This window comes from Balaenoptera musculus, chromosome 7 (genome assembly GCF_009873245.2).
Source record: "Balaenoptera musculus isolate JJ_BM4_2016_0621 chromosome 7, mBalMus1.pri.v3, whole genome shotgun sequence".
NCBI classification, from domain to species: domain Eukaryota; kingdom Metazoa; phylum Chordata; class Mammalia; order Artiodactyla; family Balaenopteridae; genus Balaenoptera; species Balaenoptera musculus.
In genome coordinates this window covers 24,877,881-24,891,513 of record NC_045791.1, presented here as the reverse complement: position 1 = coordinate 24,891,513, position 13,633 = coordinate 24,877,881, and the positions used below count along the sequence as shown (strand labels likewise).

The 13,633-nt window shown below is 33.6% G+C and overlaps 1 protein-coding gene across 1 annotated transcript in view; it reads left to right on the top strand.

The window, feature by feature from the left end:
• Nucleotides 1–13,633, top strand: part of LRP1B (LDL receptor related protein 1B) — a 1,897,582-nt gene that overhangs the window by 1,271,112 nt on the left and 612,837 nt on the right. The window contains exons 28-29 of the mRNA XM_036857483.1: nt 3,605–3,736; nt 5,953–6,180. Of these exons, the coding sequence (XP_036713378.1) occupies nt 3,605–3,736; nt 5,953–6,180 (360 nt within the window). The remainder of the gene's footprint in view (nt 1–3,604; nt 3,737–5,952; nt 6,181–13,633) is intronic.

Here is a 13,633-nt window from a genome sequence, read left to right as displayed (position 1 = left end):
TCTGTTCAAGTCTTCTTTTTTTCTCTTGTGATTTCATGACTCCTTTAGTGCTATTTTTATATTTCTTTGTCTTGATTTTTTGTATATCTGTTATAGGCTTTCGGTTTCTGGTTACCATGTCATTCATATATAACAATATATTTATTTAGCAGTCTATTTTAAGTTACTGGTAGCTTAGTTCAACACATTCTAAAAGCACTACATTTTTACTCCACTGCCTGATATTTTATGTTCTTGACATCACATTTTACATCTTTCTATTTTCTCTATCTCTTAACTATTGATATTTTAGATATAGATGATTTCTACTACTTTTGTATTTTAACCTTCATACTAGCTTAATAGGTTGTTTATTCACTGCCTTTACTGTATGTGTGCCTTTACCTATGAGATTTCATTTTCATAACTTTCCTGTTCCTAGTTATGGCCTTTTCTTTTCCATTTAAAGACATCCCTTTATCATGTCTTGTAAGGCCGGTTTAGTGGTGACAAACTCCTTTATCTTTTGCTTATCTGGGAAACTCTTTATTTCTCTTTAAATTCTTTTTTTTTAAATAAACTTATTTATTTATTTTTGGCTGCATTGGGTCTTTGTTGCTGCACACGGGCTTTCTCTAGTTGCGGCGAGCAGGGGATACTCTTCATTGTGGTGTGCGGGTTTCTCATTGCAGTGGCTTCTCTTGTCGCGGAGCACAGGCTCCAGGCGTGTGGGCTTCAGTAGTTGTGGCACGTGGCCTCTAGAGTGCAGGCTCAGTAGTTGTGGCGCACTGGCTTAGTTGCTCTGCAGCATGTGAGATCTTCCCAGACCAGGGATCGAACCTGTGTCCCCTGCATTGGCAGGTGGATTCTTAACCACTGCACCACCAGGGAATTTGGCCTAATCAGTTGTTTTTATCTGCTGATTTTAAGATTCTTTCTTTATCTTTAACTTTTGACATTTTAATTATAATATATCTTATTGTGGGTCTTTTACGGTTCATCTTGTTGGGATTCCTGTACTTCCTGAAATTGGATGTCTATTTCTTTAACCAGGTTAGGAAATTTTCAGCCATTTATTCTTCACATAGGTTTTCTGTCTCTCTCTCTTTTCTTTTTCTGGGACCCTATAATGTGATTATTTGTATGCTTGATGTTGTTCTACAGATCCCTTAAACTATTCTCATATATATATGTATGTGTTCTTTTTCTTTTTGCTGTTCTGATTGGGTGATTTCCACTATGCTATCTTCCAGATCCCTGATCTGTTCTGCATTCTCTTATTGGCTGTTGATTCCCTATAATGTATTTTTCATTTCAGTTGTTTTTTTCTGTTCTGATTTTTTTTTTAATATTTTCTATCCCTTTTTTGAAGTACTTACTGAGTTCATTCATTCTTCTCCCAAGTTCAATGAGCATATTTATGGCTATGACTTTGAGCTCTTTATCTGATAAATTGCTTATCTCTTTTCCATTTAGTTCTTTTTCTGATGTTTTGTCTTGATCTTTCACTTGGAAGTTATTTGTCTCCTCATTTTGCCTAACTGTACTGCTTCTCTACTGGGACTCAAAGCTAGTGAGTTTGTGTACAAGCCCTTCAAGAGCTGAGTCTCAGTTTTCCCACAGCCCTTCGGCTCTCCTGGAAGTAAGCCCCACTGGTTTTAAAGCCAGACATTCTGGGGGCTCATCTTTCCAGTGTAGGTACTCTTGGTGGGGAGCTGAACTTGGAGCTTGGGCCCTTAGCTCCTCAGGGGGCACCTACACAGTTGTGATAACCCTCCCACTTGTGGATCTGTGCTCTGATGGTGTAGCTTCTGACCAGATGGTGTCTCTATCCATCCTACCTGTCTCATTGTGGTCTTTTCAGGCTGTTGCTCAAAGAGTAATTTTAACAGTGAAATAACTTAAGTGCCTCCAATTGCTTCAGGAAAATATTTCTATAGAAAATGAAACTTTTCTTAACAACATTTGTAAGAAAATTGGCTGATAGTATTTTACAAAAAAAAAATCTAGATTCTAAGCATATTAGTAATATTATTGCTGCTTTAGGAGATAAGGTATCACTTATGAAACTTGAAGAATGAGGGGTTCTACTTGGAGATATTAATATATTCAACTGCAAACAACATTTTTAATATAATTAATAAAAAGTTTTAAGAAAAAATGTAATACTCTTAAAACTATGTTTCAGTGTGGTAGAGGTGAATCTCAAATATTTTCAGGTTACTTAAATTCTTCACTTCCACAGTTTATTATATCAAGATCTAACTACCTGTCATATAAAACACACACATATTTTACATGTGTTTGCACATACATATGCCTTCCATTCTACATATTATTAATTCTATTAAAAAATATTGTTTTCCCTGCTGTTTTATAGTATCTCTTTCTTTCATATAATTATATACTATCAGTAGGAGTTTTTTTATTATTATAATATTTAAAATGGACCTTAGCTTAAAATACTAGTATTTCTAAGAATGGTAAGGTGGTGTGAAACAGTTAAAATGCTTCCACCTTTATTTGTTGATATCAGCAGCTTTGAAGGGGTGAGATTTCTGACTGAGGCAAAGTGAAAGGCAGGTGATAGCAAAGCAAAGAGGAATTTTTGAGATTTGAGTAAACTTGTTAGGCTTCTATGAGGTCTTAGAACATTGTGCAGTACTGAGAGCCTAGTAGAAGAGAGAGACAAAATTAGCAATGAAGAGGAGAAATAAGAGTTGAAACATGCCAAAGACATGTTGCTACCTCATTCCAGCTATTAATATGAAAAAATCACCATGGAACTCACTTTCTACTCTTATAACTCCTTCCTATAACAGGTAGTCTTTTGCTCCCTCTACCAGTTATATAGACTAGCACCTAATTTAATTTCTCAATAAATCTTTCTGTATCATCTTTAAACCATATTTTGAATTAGTGTGTTTTGTTGGTTTACCTGAAAAACTTAATTACCATTTTTAGCATTATTTCTTTGGCAAAATATAATACAAATATCAAACAACTAAACTGTAAATGAACTTATATGCAGGCAGTAAGTTTAGCTGCATGATAAATTGCTGTTTTTAAAATATGGTACAATACAGTTTACCTTGGAGCAGTGGAAAAGATTAGTAACAAAGAAATCATAAAATTCTTTCTTCCTTGGTACTGGTTGTTTGATTTACTTGCCTCAGTTGTACAAATGTAAGTGATTATGCACTCTTCATTCAGATACATTAAGATGCAGAATCCATAGCTCTAATCCAGGATCAGAACTTCCCAACACCAGCATGATAGTCTACCTGAGTTTATTTTATACTAAATGTGATAATTATTCCTGATTGTTTCTCAGACTAAATCCTTAAAAAAAAAATCTTTGCTTCTAAAGCAATAGAATGCATACCATTCCTCTTAGAGGAAATTGAGGGAGTTATCTTAGTTGTTATCTTCAAGGAGGAAAAATGTTTTTTTCATGTAATTGTTGTGTATGATTGTCTGTTGTTGTCATATTAATCACTGGAGTAATGGGTGCTATGTAGGGAACTTCACTTTGAATCATTACGTGAATAACCCTTGTCAAACTCAGAGGTTCCCTAATCTAGTCTTCCTTCTTCACTCTTAATATTTCACTGTGTAATTACAGCTCCCAATCCCTGTGCAGCTAATGATGGCAGAGGCCCCTGCTCTCATATGTGTCTGATCAATCATAATAGGAGTGCTGCTTGTGCTTGCCCACACTTGATGAAGCTTTCCTCAAATAAGAAGACCTGCTATGGTAAATTTCTTACAGTTCTTTTCTAAACTCCAAATTGAATTCTCTCAAATTGTATTAGCATTCAGATTTTCCTCATAGTAAAGCGGAAGAGGTTTTTAATGTCCTTAAAAACATTTGATGTGGTGCTATTTTCAGACTCTGTTGATGATTCATCTACTTTTGGGGAGACTGACAAATTCTTTAAATATGTGATATGCTTCAGTTTGCTGTTTATTACCTCATTCACTTTTTTTCTTGCTACTTTCTTATTTGGTGTGTTAGCAGAATTTATCTCTACAAAACAGGGAGATTTGTAAGTGAAAGTGCATTATCAGAAAATGATGATGTAGGTAACCTGCATAATAAAGAGGTGCTTAACAGCTTTAATCTCCTCCTGCTCGTCTACATTTACTTTAGCATCATTTTATAGGGGATTATCAAGTTGAAGGGAGAAAATATGAAGTAAAATATGTAACTTGGAAAGGTTTTTAAAAAAAATACTTAAACAACATATTTAAACTAAAAACTGAAAATAAAATTTGTGAATGAAAACCAGACTGTGGGTTCTTCAGAGTCTTTTTTTTTTTTTTTAGATTCTATATATATGTGGTAGCCTACGGTATTTGTTTCTCTCTTTCTGACTTCACTCTAGATGTATATGTATAGCTGATTCACTTTGTTTTAAAGCAGAAACTAACACACCATTGTAAAGCAATTATACTCCAATAAAGATGTTAAAAAAAAAAGAGGACACAATAAAAGTTGGTGGTTGATAATGAGATATGCTGGGAACTGTGCTTTAACTCTACACAATTTAGAGGTGAATTCAAAAAAAGTGAAGGTACCTTGAACTCTACATAAGGTTTTTGATATAAAATAATGTCACATGTAATTACAGATAGAGATCTAATTTACATACCTCATACACATATTCTACATTCTTGAATACACCAAGTTTGCTCTGGACTTTGGGCTAGCTGTTCCCTCTTTTGAAAATACTCCTTTCTTAGATTTTCTAATTGTAGGGTCCTTTTTGCTATTCATGGGTTGTTCAAATGTCACCTTTGTAGAGGGCTTCCCTGATGACCTAGTTTACAGTAGCTCTCCTACTGATATTTTCCTGTTTCTGGTATTCTTGTTTTTGATATTTCTTGTTTCTGTTCTTTATTTATTGTTTATCCCTCTTAGAATGTAAACTACTACATGAGAAGGCCCTCATTTATCTCATTTACTTCTGTTTTCTGAGGACCTGTAATTTTGATTGGCATATAGGAAACATTCAGTTAATATTTGTTGATGTTAAATAAATAGTTGCTCTCTTATTAAGTCAAATGTATTTTTGATGTTGCTACCATACCTTGGAAATTAGAACTTCTCAAATAACTTCTCAAAAAAAAAAAATCAGACTGTGGGTTTTTTTAGTTTTGTTTTGTTAGTAATTTTTGTTTTTTTGCAAAGCAGTTACTTTTAAGGGCAAAAAAGAGTGTATTCATCAAATCTTAACTCAGGAATTTAGGCACATGTGGCTTTAATTAATTTTATACAATAGTACCATATCTCAAATATCAACAATAACCCCAAAGAGAAAAACAAGAGAATAGAACATCTGACTCCTATTTCTATTAAATCTACTAATATTTCACAAACTCATTGCGAGAAAGGTGCCTATTTAAGTAGAAATGATAGAATGCCTCACAATATTAATTACTACAGATTCACAAAAATTTACAGTACAGCATGCTTTAACATTATTTGAACCCTAATTTTGATAGGGAAAATATAAACATGATTTTTAAAAGCAATGTTTAATCTCATTTTATTCAAAGATAGTATAGAAAAAATGTTCTTAGGTTCCTTCAAAAAGCACTTAATGCACTGCAGTATTGTTATAGTTATAAACAAAGAACAAATATGGCTGTTTGGCATTTGTAGAGTTCATGTCCTTTAACAGGTTTGTTTGAAATTCTAAGATCAGATCAATTACTGATAATTTCTTGGCATTTCTAACTAAAGAAAAATGACTTAAGGATTCTAACTTGTTTTACATTTGTTATTATTAAGTACTTTCATTTAAAAATAGATAAATCATTTCTGCGTTCATGTTTCCATCAAATCTTGGTCATGATTTTCTGGTGTTAAAAACCTATTAAATCATCAACAAATAATATTTAGAATTTCTAGACAGCTTCAAACTTGCCAAGCTTATAAAGAAAAACACATTTCTATTTCTTTTCTAGAAATGAAAAAATTTCTTCTTTATGCAAGACGTTCTGAAATCAGAGGAGTGGATATTGATAATCCATATTTTAACTTTATCACGGCCTTTACAGTCCCTGATATTGATGATGTTACTGTGATAGACTTTGATGCATCTGAAGAACGTTTATACTGGACAGACATTAAGACACAAACCATTAAACGGGCTTTTATTAATGGAACTGGATTAGAAACTGTTATTTCAAGAGGTAAAAGATTTTCACTTTACATCTTAAAAAATGTTTGTTATTCAGTTTGTAATAATTGCATCTCTTTTGTATTCTTTTTCTATTATCCAATTCTATGTAGTTAATTGAGAGTCGGAATTGATTATTCAGAGATTTAATAATATGCTATATCCTAACAATTGTAGAATGCTATAATTATGTTGCACATAGTAGTCTGATAACTAGAAATTTAGTTTCACAAGAAGAAAAAATTTCAGAACAGATAATTTGCAGATTTCTAAATAAACAGATTGGAAGACTCCTTTTTGCTGATGCGGGAAAAGTTGTATTTGCCTAGAGAAAATATAGGATATTGGTAAAGACTGGTTTCCCCCTCTGATTCAAGCTTGTTATCAACTTTCTTTTGCATGTATTTTTACAGAACTAGACTAAACAAATAAGAGAGGAAACCTGTTCCTATCCACCTCCTGACCCAGCAGGTTGAATCACAGGTTTTCAGTAATGCTGTTGATTAACCATTAAAAAAAAAAAAAAAAAAAAACTTTTCCCAAAGTAGAAAATATAGCTGAAATGAGACATACATATAAATGCAGTGGCCGAATTCTAAATATTTAGCATTGAATTATCTTCATTTTTGCTTAAATTTTGGTATAATGTGATTTCTGGGTCAGTTATCGTTTTAGTGAGTGAATCTTAGTTGAGCACCTGCTGTTTACCGTGACTGCAAAATCAAAGAAGACACAGTTTTTCTTCAGTTCCATGCCCCCTAGGCATGATAGAGTGATTTGAAGGAGGATGGAGGAAGGCGTGATCAGTCATCCATATAGATATATCAAACTCCTCTGCCTGAAGCATACTGACAATTTAAAATCAGACCTTATTTGAGCAATGATCAACTTCTTAACGAAAGCAATAAGAAGTGCAGGTTTTACATTTACAGTGTTTTTCAAGAGTTTCCACTGGCTTGAGTACCATTAGTAGATCTGAGAGTATTTGAGCATTCAGGTGCTCTTGTATGTATGCTAGCTCTTTACCCATCTCAGGTTAGTACTGTTAATGCAGCTTGAATGAATTGGTTATAAGCTTGTTTAAATATTGAATTACAAACTTTCCCTAAGAGAAGAGCCTTTCTAAAAAAGCTAATGCAAAGATTTCCTTTTTGTGCAGGATTTTTTTACAGGAGCAAGAGGAAAAAATAATTATTGTTAAACTAGATTTAAAAAGACTACCTGGTTAATGATCATGAAAAATCTTGAGAGAACAGTTAAAGCACATAAGGTACTCCCAAGACTGACAGTCAGTTTGGTGGTCTTCTCACAAGAAATTCATCAAAGTCTAATAGAAAATTGTTCACATACTTTATCGTGAATGTGAAATACTTTCCAAAGGCTCTATGAATTGTATAAAGTAAAAGATGTTCTATCTCAAAAAAAATTGGGGAAAGATTTTCTGTCTTTAATTGTAAATTGATAACTAGTAGTAATTTGGTGAGTTTATCTTTGAGAAAATCACAAATGTATCTCCATTTAGCAGACTCTATTTACAATTATTAACCAAAAATTGAGCAATAATATTTTCTCACTAATAATAGATGTACTCATTAGGATCAATAATTATTAATTCAGTCATTTTGAAAAGTATTAGAATATGTTCTATATGATAAGAAATTGAAGGAGGGTCAGTATAGACTGAATAGTATGAAGTACAGAACAAGAGGGTGTTATACGAGCTGATGGAGCTAAAAAAAACAGGAACCAAATCATGCCAGCCTTTATAGGATAACTCGTTGATTTTTATGTTAATACTAAAAATAATGGAAACTTAGGAAATGTTTTAGGGAGAGTACAACTACATGATTATCTTTGCTTTGGAAAAGATCACTCTAGATATTATGTTTAGGGACTTCCCTGGTGGTCCAGTGGTTAAGACTTTGCCTTCCAATGCAGGGGCTGCATGTTCGATCCCTGGTCAGGGAGCTAAGATCCTACATGCCTAGCGGCCACAAAAACAAAACATAAAATATATATAGATATTATGTTTAGTGGAGAATTGAAAAGGTCTGGGTTGGGGGGTAGATGAGCAGTAGACTCTGGGAAACAAGGCTGCTATAGTGGTTTTAGTAAGAGGTGATGGAAGCCTGGACAAGGGTGGAAACAATAGAGATAGTGAAATGTGGAAAAATCATTGAGATATCAATGAGTAAATATATGAAATAACTCAATATGAAAGTTGAGGAATAGACATTTTCAAGGACAACTCAGTTTCTGTCTGCCCCACAAGTTGAATGATGTTGCTTTTCCCTTTCTTCCAAAGTGAAACTTTGTTAGGGACTGATAGGTCCTTCCATTAAAAGAGAAACTTGAGATGAACTTTTGACAGTTCAGTTTCTGAACGCATCAAAGTATCTTAAATCCTGCCAGTAATTGTACTTTATTTTACGCTTTCATCTTTTAGATTCCTTGTAAATGACTCTTTGGCCTTTCTCTTCTTATACTGTTGGCCTCTGTATTTTCTCACTTCATTGTCTTCCATCTACTGGAATTTTCCTTGAGACACTCTTCATATTTTCCTCAGCCCAAGTCTAATGTGAAACCACCAAAAAAAAAAAAAAAAGGATCAGGCCCCAAATCAGTGAGATCTAGATTTTGGAAACAGTCCTTGAATTAAAGTAGAAAGTTTAGACAGGGAACATCTGTTGTTTTGCCTATCACTGAATAGAATTTTCAATTTTCATTTTCACCCAGGAAGCCTTTTGGTGGAAGAATGTCAACATCTGTGATTTAAAAAAGAGGAGAGTAAAGAAAAGAAAGAAAGAAAGGCAAAAATGATACCTATAAATGCCATTCTATTGAGAACTGTGTATCTATAGCAATGGGTGCTAAATGAGCAATACTTCCCACGTATATTCTTTATCTTTTAGTTAGAAAGATAGAAATGCTATTTTAGTTTACTCCATGGGCTTTTTTTTTTTCTCACACGATATTCTGGATTTTGTATCTGGGATGTTGAATGGGTGGGGAGATAGCAATTATTTCACTAAGACAATCTATAACCTCAAAGAGCTTTATATCTGGTGAGAGTGAAATGTAAACATCTAACTAAAGTATAAGACTCAATGAAATAAGGAGGTTAATAAGGTGTAAGCCACTTCTTACAAAGTTAGCACAAGGAGTACTGAATTCTTACGTGGGATTACTAAATTTCCCACGTAGGAGGAGGTGGTGAAATGAGGGTTCTGGAGGAAACTGTAGCAAGATCAATCTGGTTAAGTTATCAGTAGGCACAAAGATCTGGACATACATACACACAGAGGAGCAAGCAGTGAGGGGCAGATAGATCTTGTAAAAGAGTGAACTCGAAGGTTCATATCATGGCAGATCACAGAGGGTCTTATACCAGAGGAGCTTGTTTTGTTTTTTTGTTTTGTTTTAGTTTTTTCCCTCAAGACAATGGAAAGCTGCTGAAGACTTTTACAGATGGGTATAGGTCATTCAAACTCTTTTGAAGATAAATCACGTTATCAACCTGATAGTTAGATTGGAAAAGTGAGAAATTATAGACAAGGATACAACTAGAAGGTTACAGAGATGTTCCAAATCTGAAACCAAATTTAGATATAAGAAGGTGACAGACACCAAGAGTAGATGTAGAAGTAATTGAACCTGATGAATGAAAGAGAAGTGAAGTTGACCAAATAATTGGAAGGATATTGGAGACATTGATCCAGATGAAAATAAAAGAAGGAGGCTTGCTTAAGAATTTTTTCCCAAATCAGCAGTGAGTTGTTTCTATAAGATAGGAATAATTATAGGTTTAGGACATTAAGAATATAAAGATTAGTCAAAAAGTTATAATTCTGCCCCTATGTTCTCTCAAAAAAAAAAAAAAAAGATTGGGAATGCATACATATGTGTTAAAAGTGACAAAACCAAGACCATGGTAAATGCCCAATTGTTCAGAGTTGGAGAGGCATAAAAGTAGTGAGAGTGAGCGTAGAAGGCTCCTAAAGTATTTATAATGTTCTTAAGCTGGATCATGGATTTATGGATGTTTTATTAATTTGCATACCATGTGTTATATATAGTAACATATATATGTATATACACACATACATGTATATATATTTGTATGATCAGTTTTTTCATAAATGCAACAAATAGAATATTAATATTTACAAAGTTCCCTTGAGAAAGCTTTTTACAAGCATTACCAATTTGCTTTTTTAAACTTTGCTTCTAAGAACAGTGAAATAATTGCCCAGAAACCTACTGCAAATGAGTTTTGATTAGTTGAAACCATAACTGCCCTCAGAAAGTTATAAGAATTGGGATCCCTTCCTCCTTTGAAGGCATGCCTGATTTGGGGTAGAAGTCTGTGTTCACGCCCAAGAAGCTGGTGTCAGTAGGTCCACTTCATAGGAAAAATAAAAGATGTCTCACAAGCAAAGAATTGACAGCCAGTCCTTTTTCATTTAGATTTCTCTACATTTGAACCAATTTGTATGCTTACCTCCATCCCTCTTTCATTTCAGGCCTTCTTTCTGTAATCTTTTTTCTTCTCTCTGAATTATATCCTTTAATGTTCCTTTAGTTTAGTGAGAATCTGATATAATATCTGAAAATATATTTATTTAGTCTTCTTTTTTTAAAGATAATTTTTTTAAATTGTAGTAAAATACACATAACATAAAGTTTATCATGTTGACCTTTCTATTTTTATTTTTTTTTAATTTTATTTTTGGCTGCACCATGCGACACGTGGGATCTTAGTTCCCCGACCAGGGATTGAACCCATGCCCCCTGCAAGGGAAGTCCCTTGACCCTTCTTAATTGTACAGTTCAGTAGTGTTAAGAACATTCACAGTGTGTGACCAATCTCCAGAACTCTTTCTGTCTAGCAAAATGAAATTATACCCATTAAGCAACAACTCCCCATGCCCCTTCTCTCATCTCCTGGAAATCACCATTCTATTTCTGTGTCTATGAATTTAACTACTCTAGGTACCTCATATAAGAGGTATCATATAGTATTTGTCTTCTTGTGAATGGCTCATTTCACTCAGCATGATGTCTTCACAGTTCATCCATATTGTAGCCTGTCAGAATTTCCTTTCTTTTTAAGGCTGAATAATATTCCATTGTATGTATGTATCACAATTTGTTTATACATTCATCAGTTAATGGACATTTGGGTTGTTTCACTTTTGGCTATTATGAATAATGCTGCTGTGGACATAGGTATATGAATATCTCTTTGAGACCTTTAAATTCTTTTGGTTATATACCCAGAGGTGGAATGGCTGAATCATATGGTAATTCTATTTTTAATTTTTTGAGAACTGCCATACTGTCTCCCACAAAGCCGCACCATTTTAAATTCTCACCAACAGCCCGCAAGGGTTCCAATTTCTCCATATTCTTGCCAATATTTTTATTTTGTTTCTGTTTTTCTTTTGTTTTTTGTTTGTTTGTTCGTTTTCTATAGTAGCCATCCTAATGGGTATGAAGTCGTATATACTTGTGGTCATGATTTGCATTTCCTAATGATTAGTGATGTTGAATATCCTTTTGTGTTCTTGTTGGCCATTTCTATATCTGCTTTGGAGACATGGCTATTGAGTTTTTGCCCATCTTTTTGTTGATGTTTAAGTGTAGTTTGAAAGATAATGATGGTTGAGTACAAATTCCAAGTTTAGAGTTACTTTCTCTCAACCCTTTCCAGATATTATTTCACTCTCTTTTCACATCTCATTGCTGCTGAGAATCTCTGTTTGTCTAATTGTCATTCTTTTTTGCAGGATGTGTCTTTTCTCTCTATATGCTTTTAAGATCTTCTTTTTCCTCCTGATAATATTTTTACTTAGCAACCTGAAATGTGTTGTACTTCCTTTTGGGTCATGTCTTTCATCAACACAGGGAGGAAAAACCCTCAACTATTATATCTGACCATTTTTTCTAGCCTAGTCTCTCTATTCCTTCCTTTGTAAACTCTGACTAGGTATGGTAGGTTATTCATTCTAACCTCCAACTCACCTAATCTTTTTGTTTCTCTGTGCTTTCTCTGGCTAACTTCTATTTGTCTTGCAGTTCACTAGCTGTCTTGCAGTAACTAGTGTCTAACCTGCTGGTTAATACCTCTAATGAATTATTTTTTTTTAATCTTTGCAAGTTATTTTTGCTTCTCATTTATATATATTCCAAGAAGATTTTTAAAAATAAATTATTGTAGCTTGCTTATTATTTTGAAGCATATATTTTCCTTTAAAATATTCCACGCATTTTTCTTTATCTTACACATGATAATTTTAAAACATGTAGGCTTTGGAGACTTAAACCTATTGTTTATTTTTCTCTTTATTCTTGGTCTTATGTCTTATTTCTTTTAATTTTAATTTTTTGTTCTGATCAATTATGAGGAGAAACTCAGTCTTTGGAAATTGTGAGGGCCTGGGTTAAGAAATTTTTTTCTTCCATAGAGGATTTGAATTTGCTTCTGTTGGAGGGAAAAGGAGTGACGATAAGCCAGGAATCACTTTAGTTTGATTCCTCCTCTGCCCAACCAATGAATACCTTGTTTATAAACTATTAATCTCTTACCTAAGTGTAGACCTATGCTTAGAATTTTTTTTTCATACCCAGGAAAGAGACAGAAAAAAATGTTTTATATTTATTTTAAAAATTATTCTCCTTTTTGAGTAGGCAGATTTTTTATTTCCTACTCACCCGAGGATGTAGATCCTTCTGATATCCTGGGACTGCTCTTGTTTAGCTCTGCTACTTTTTCTGAGTTTAAGGACCGAATCCTCTTGCACTGAGCAACTAATAATCCTGGAATCTCTAGATTGTCATTACAAGTATCTGTCCCAGTGGCAACACCAACCTCTGTATTCCCACTTCCCTTCCTTTATGATTTTAGCTAACATACAAGTGTGTGTTAGCACTTAGAGATATTCCTGTCTGTCTTATGATCTCAACAATGCATTTAAAAGTTACAATTTATCATACATCAGGGAATTTTGTGGCAATAGAGGGCTTTTATGAATATCTAATCTGCCTTTCTTCAACAAGTGAGAGTCCCTGGAAATAGTAAATTGAACTTTCTGAGAAACTTGTTCAGAGGTCTTGGCCTGACTTACTAGAAAACAAGAGTTGAGTCAATTCATTATTTTAGTATTTTTATAAAAAAAAGAAAAATATCATTAAACATATTGCAGTTTTTATTCTTCCCCCCACCGCTTTACTGTGAATTTACCAGGACACTCTAAAACAACGAGACTTGGGCATTAATGGTGGTCAAAAAAGACATAAAATTTATCTTAGGCATAAAGCTGATAATTACAAACTCCAAACTAATGGACAGGAAAAGGGTGAGGATAGAAAATGAGAATTGAGATTGCCTGAGTATATGTTTAGATATGTACTCCTGAAAATACACTTGAGGATCTTACATCTGATATTTTTAGCTCAGCTCACAT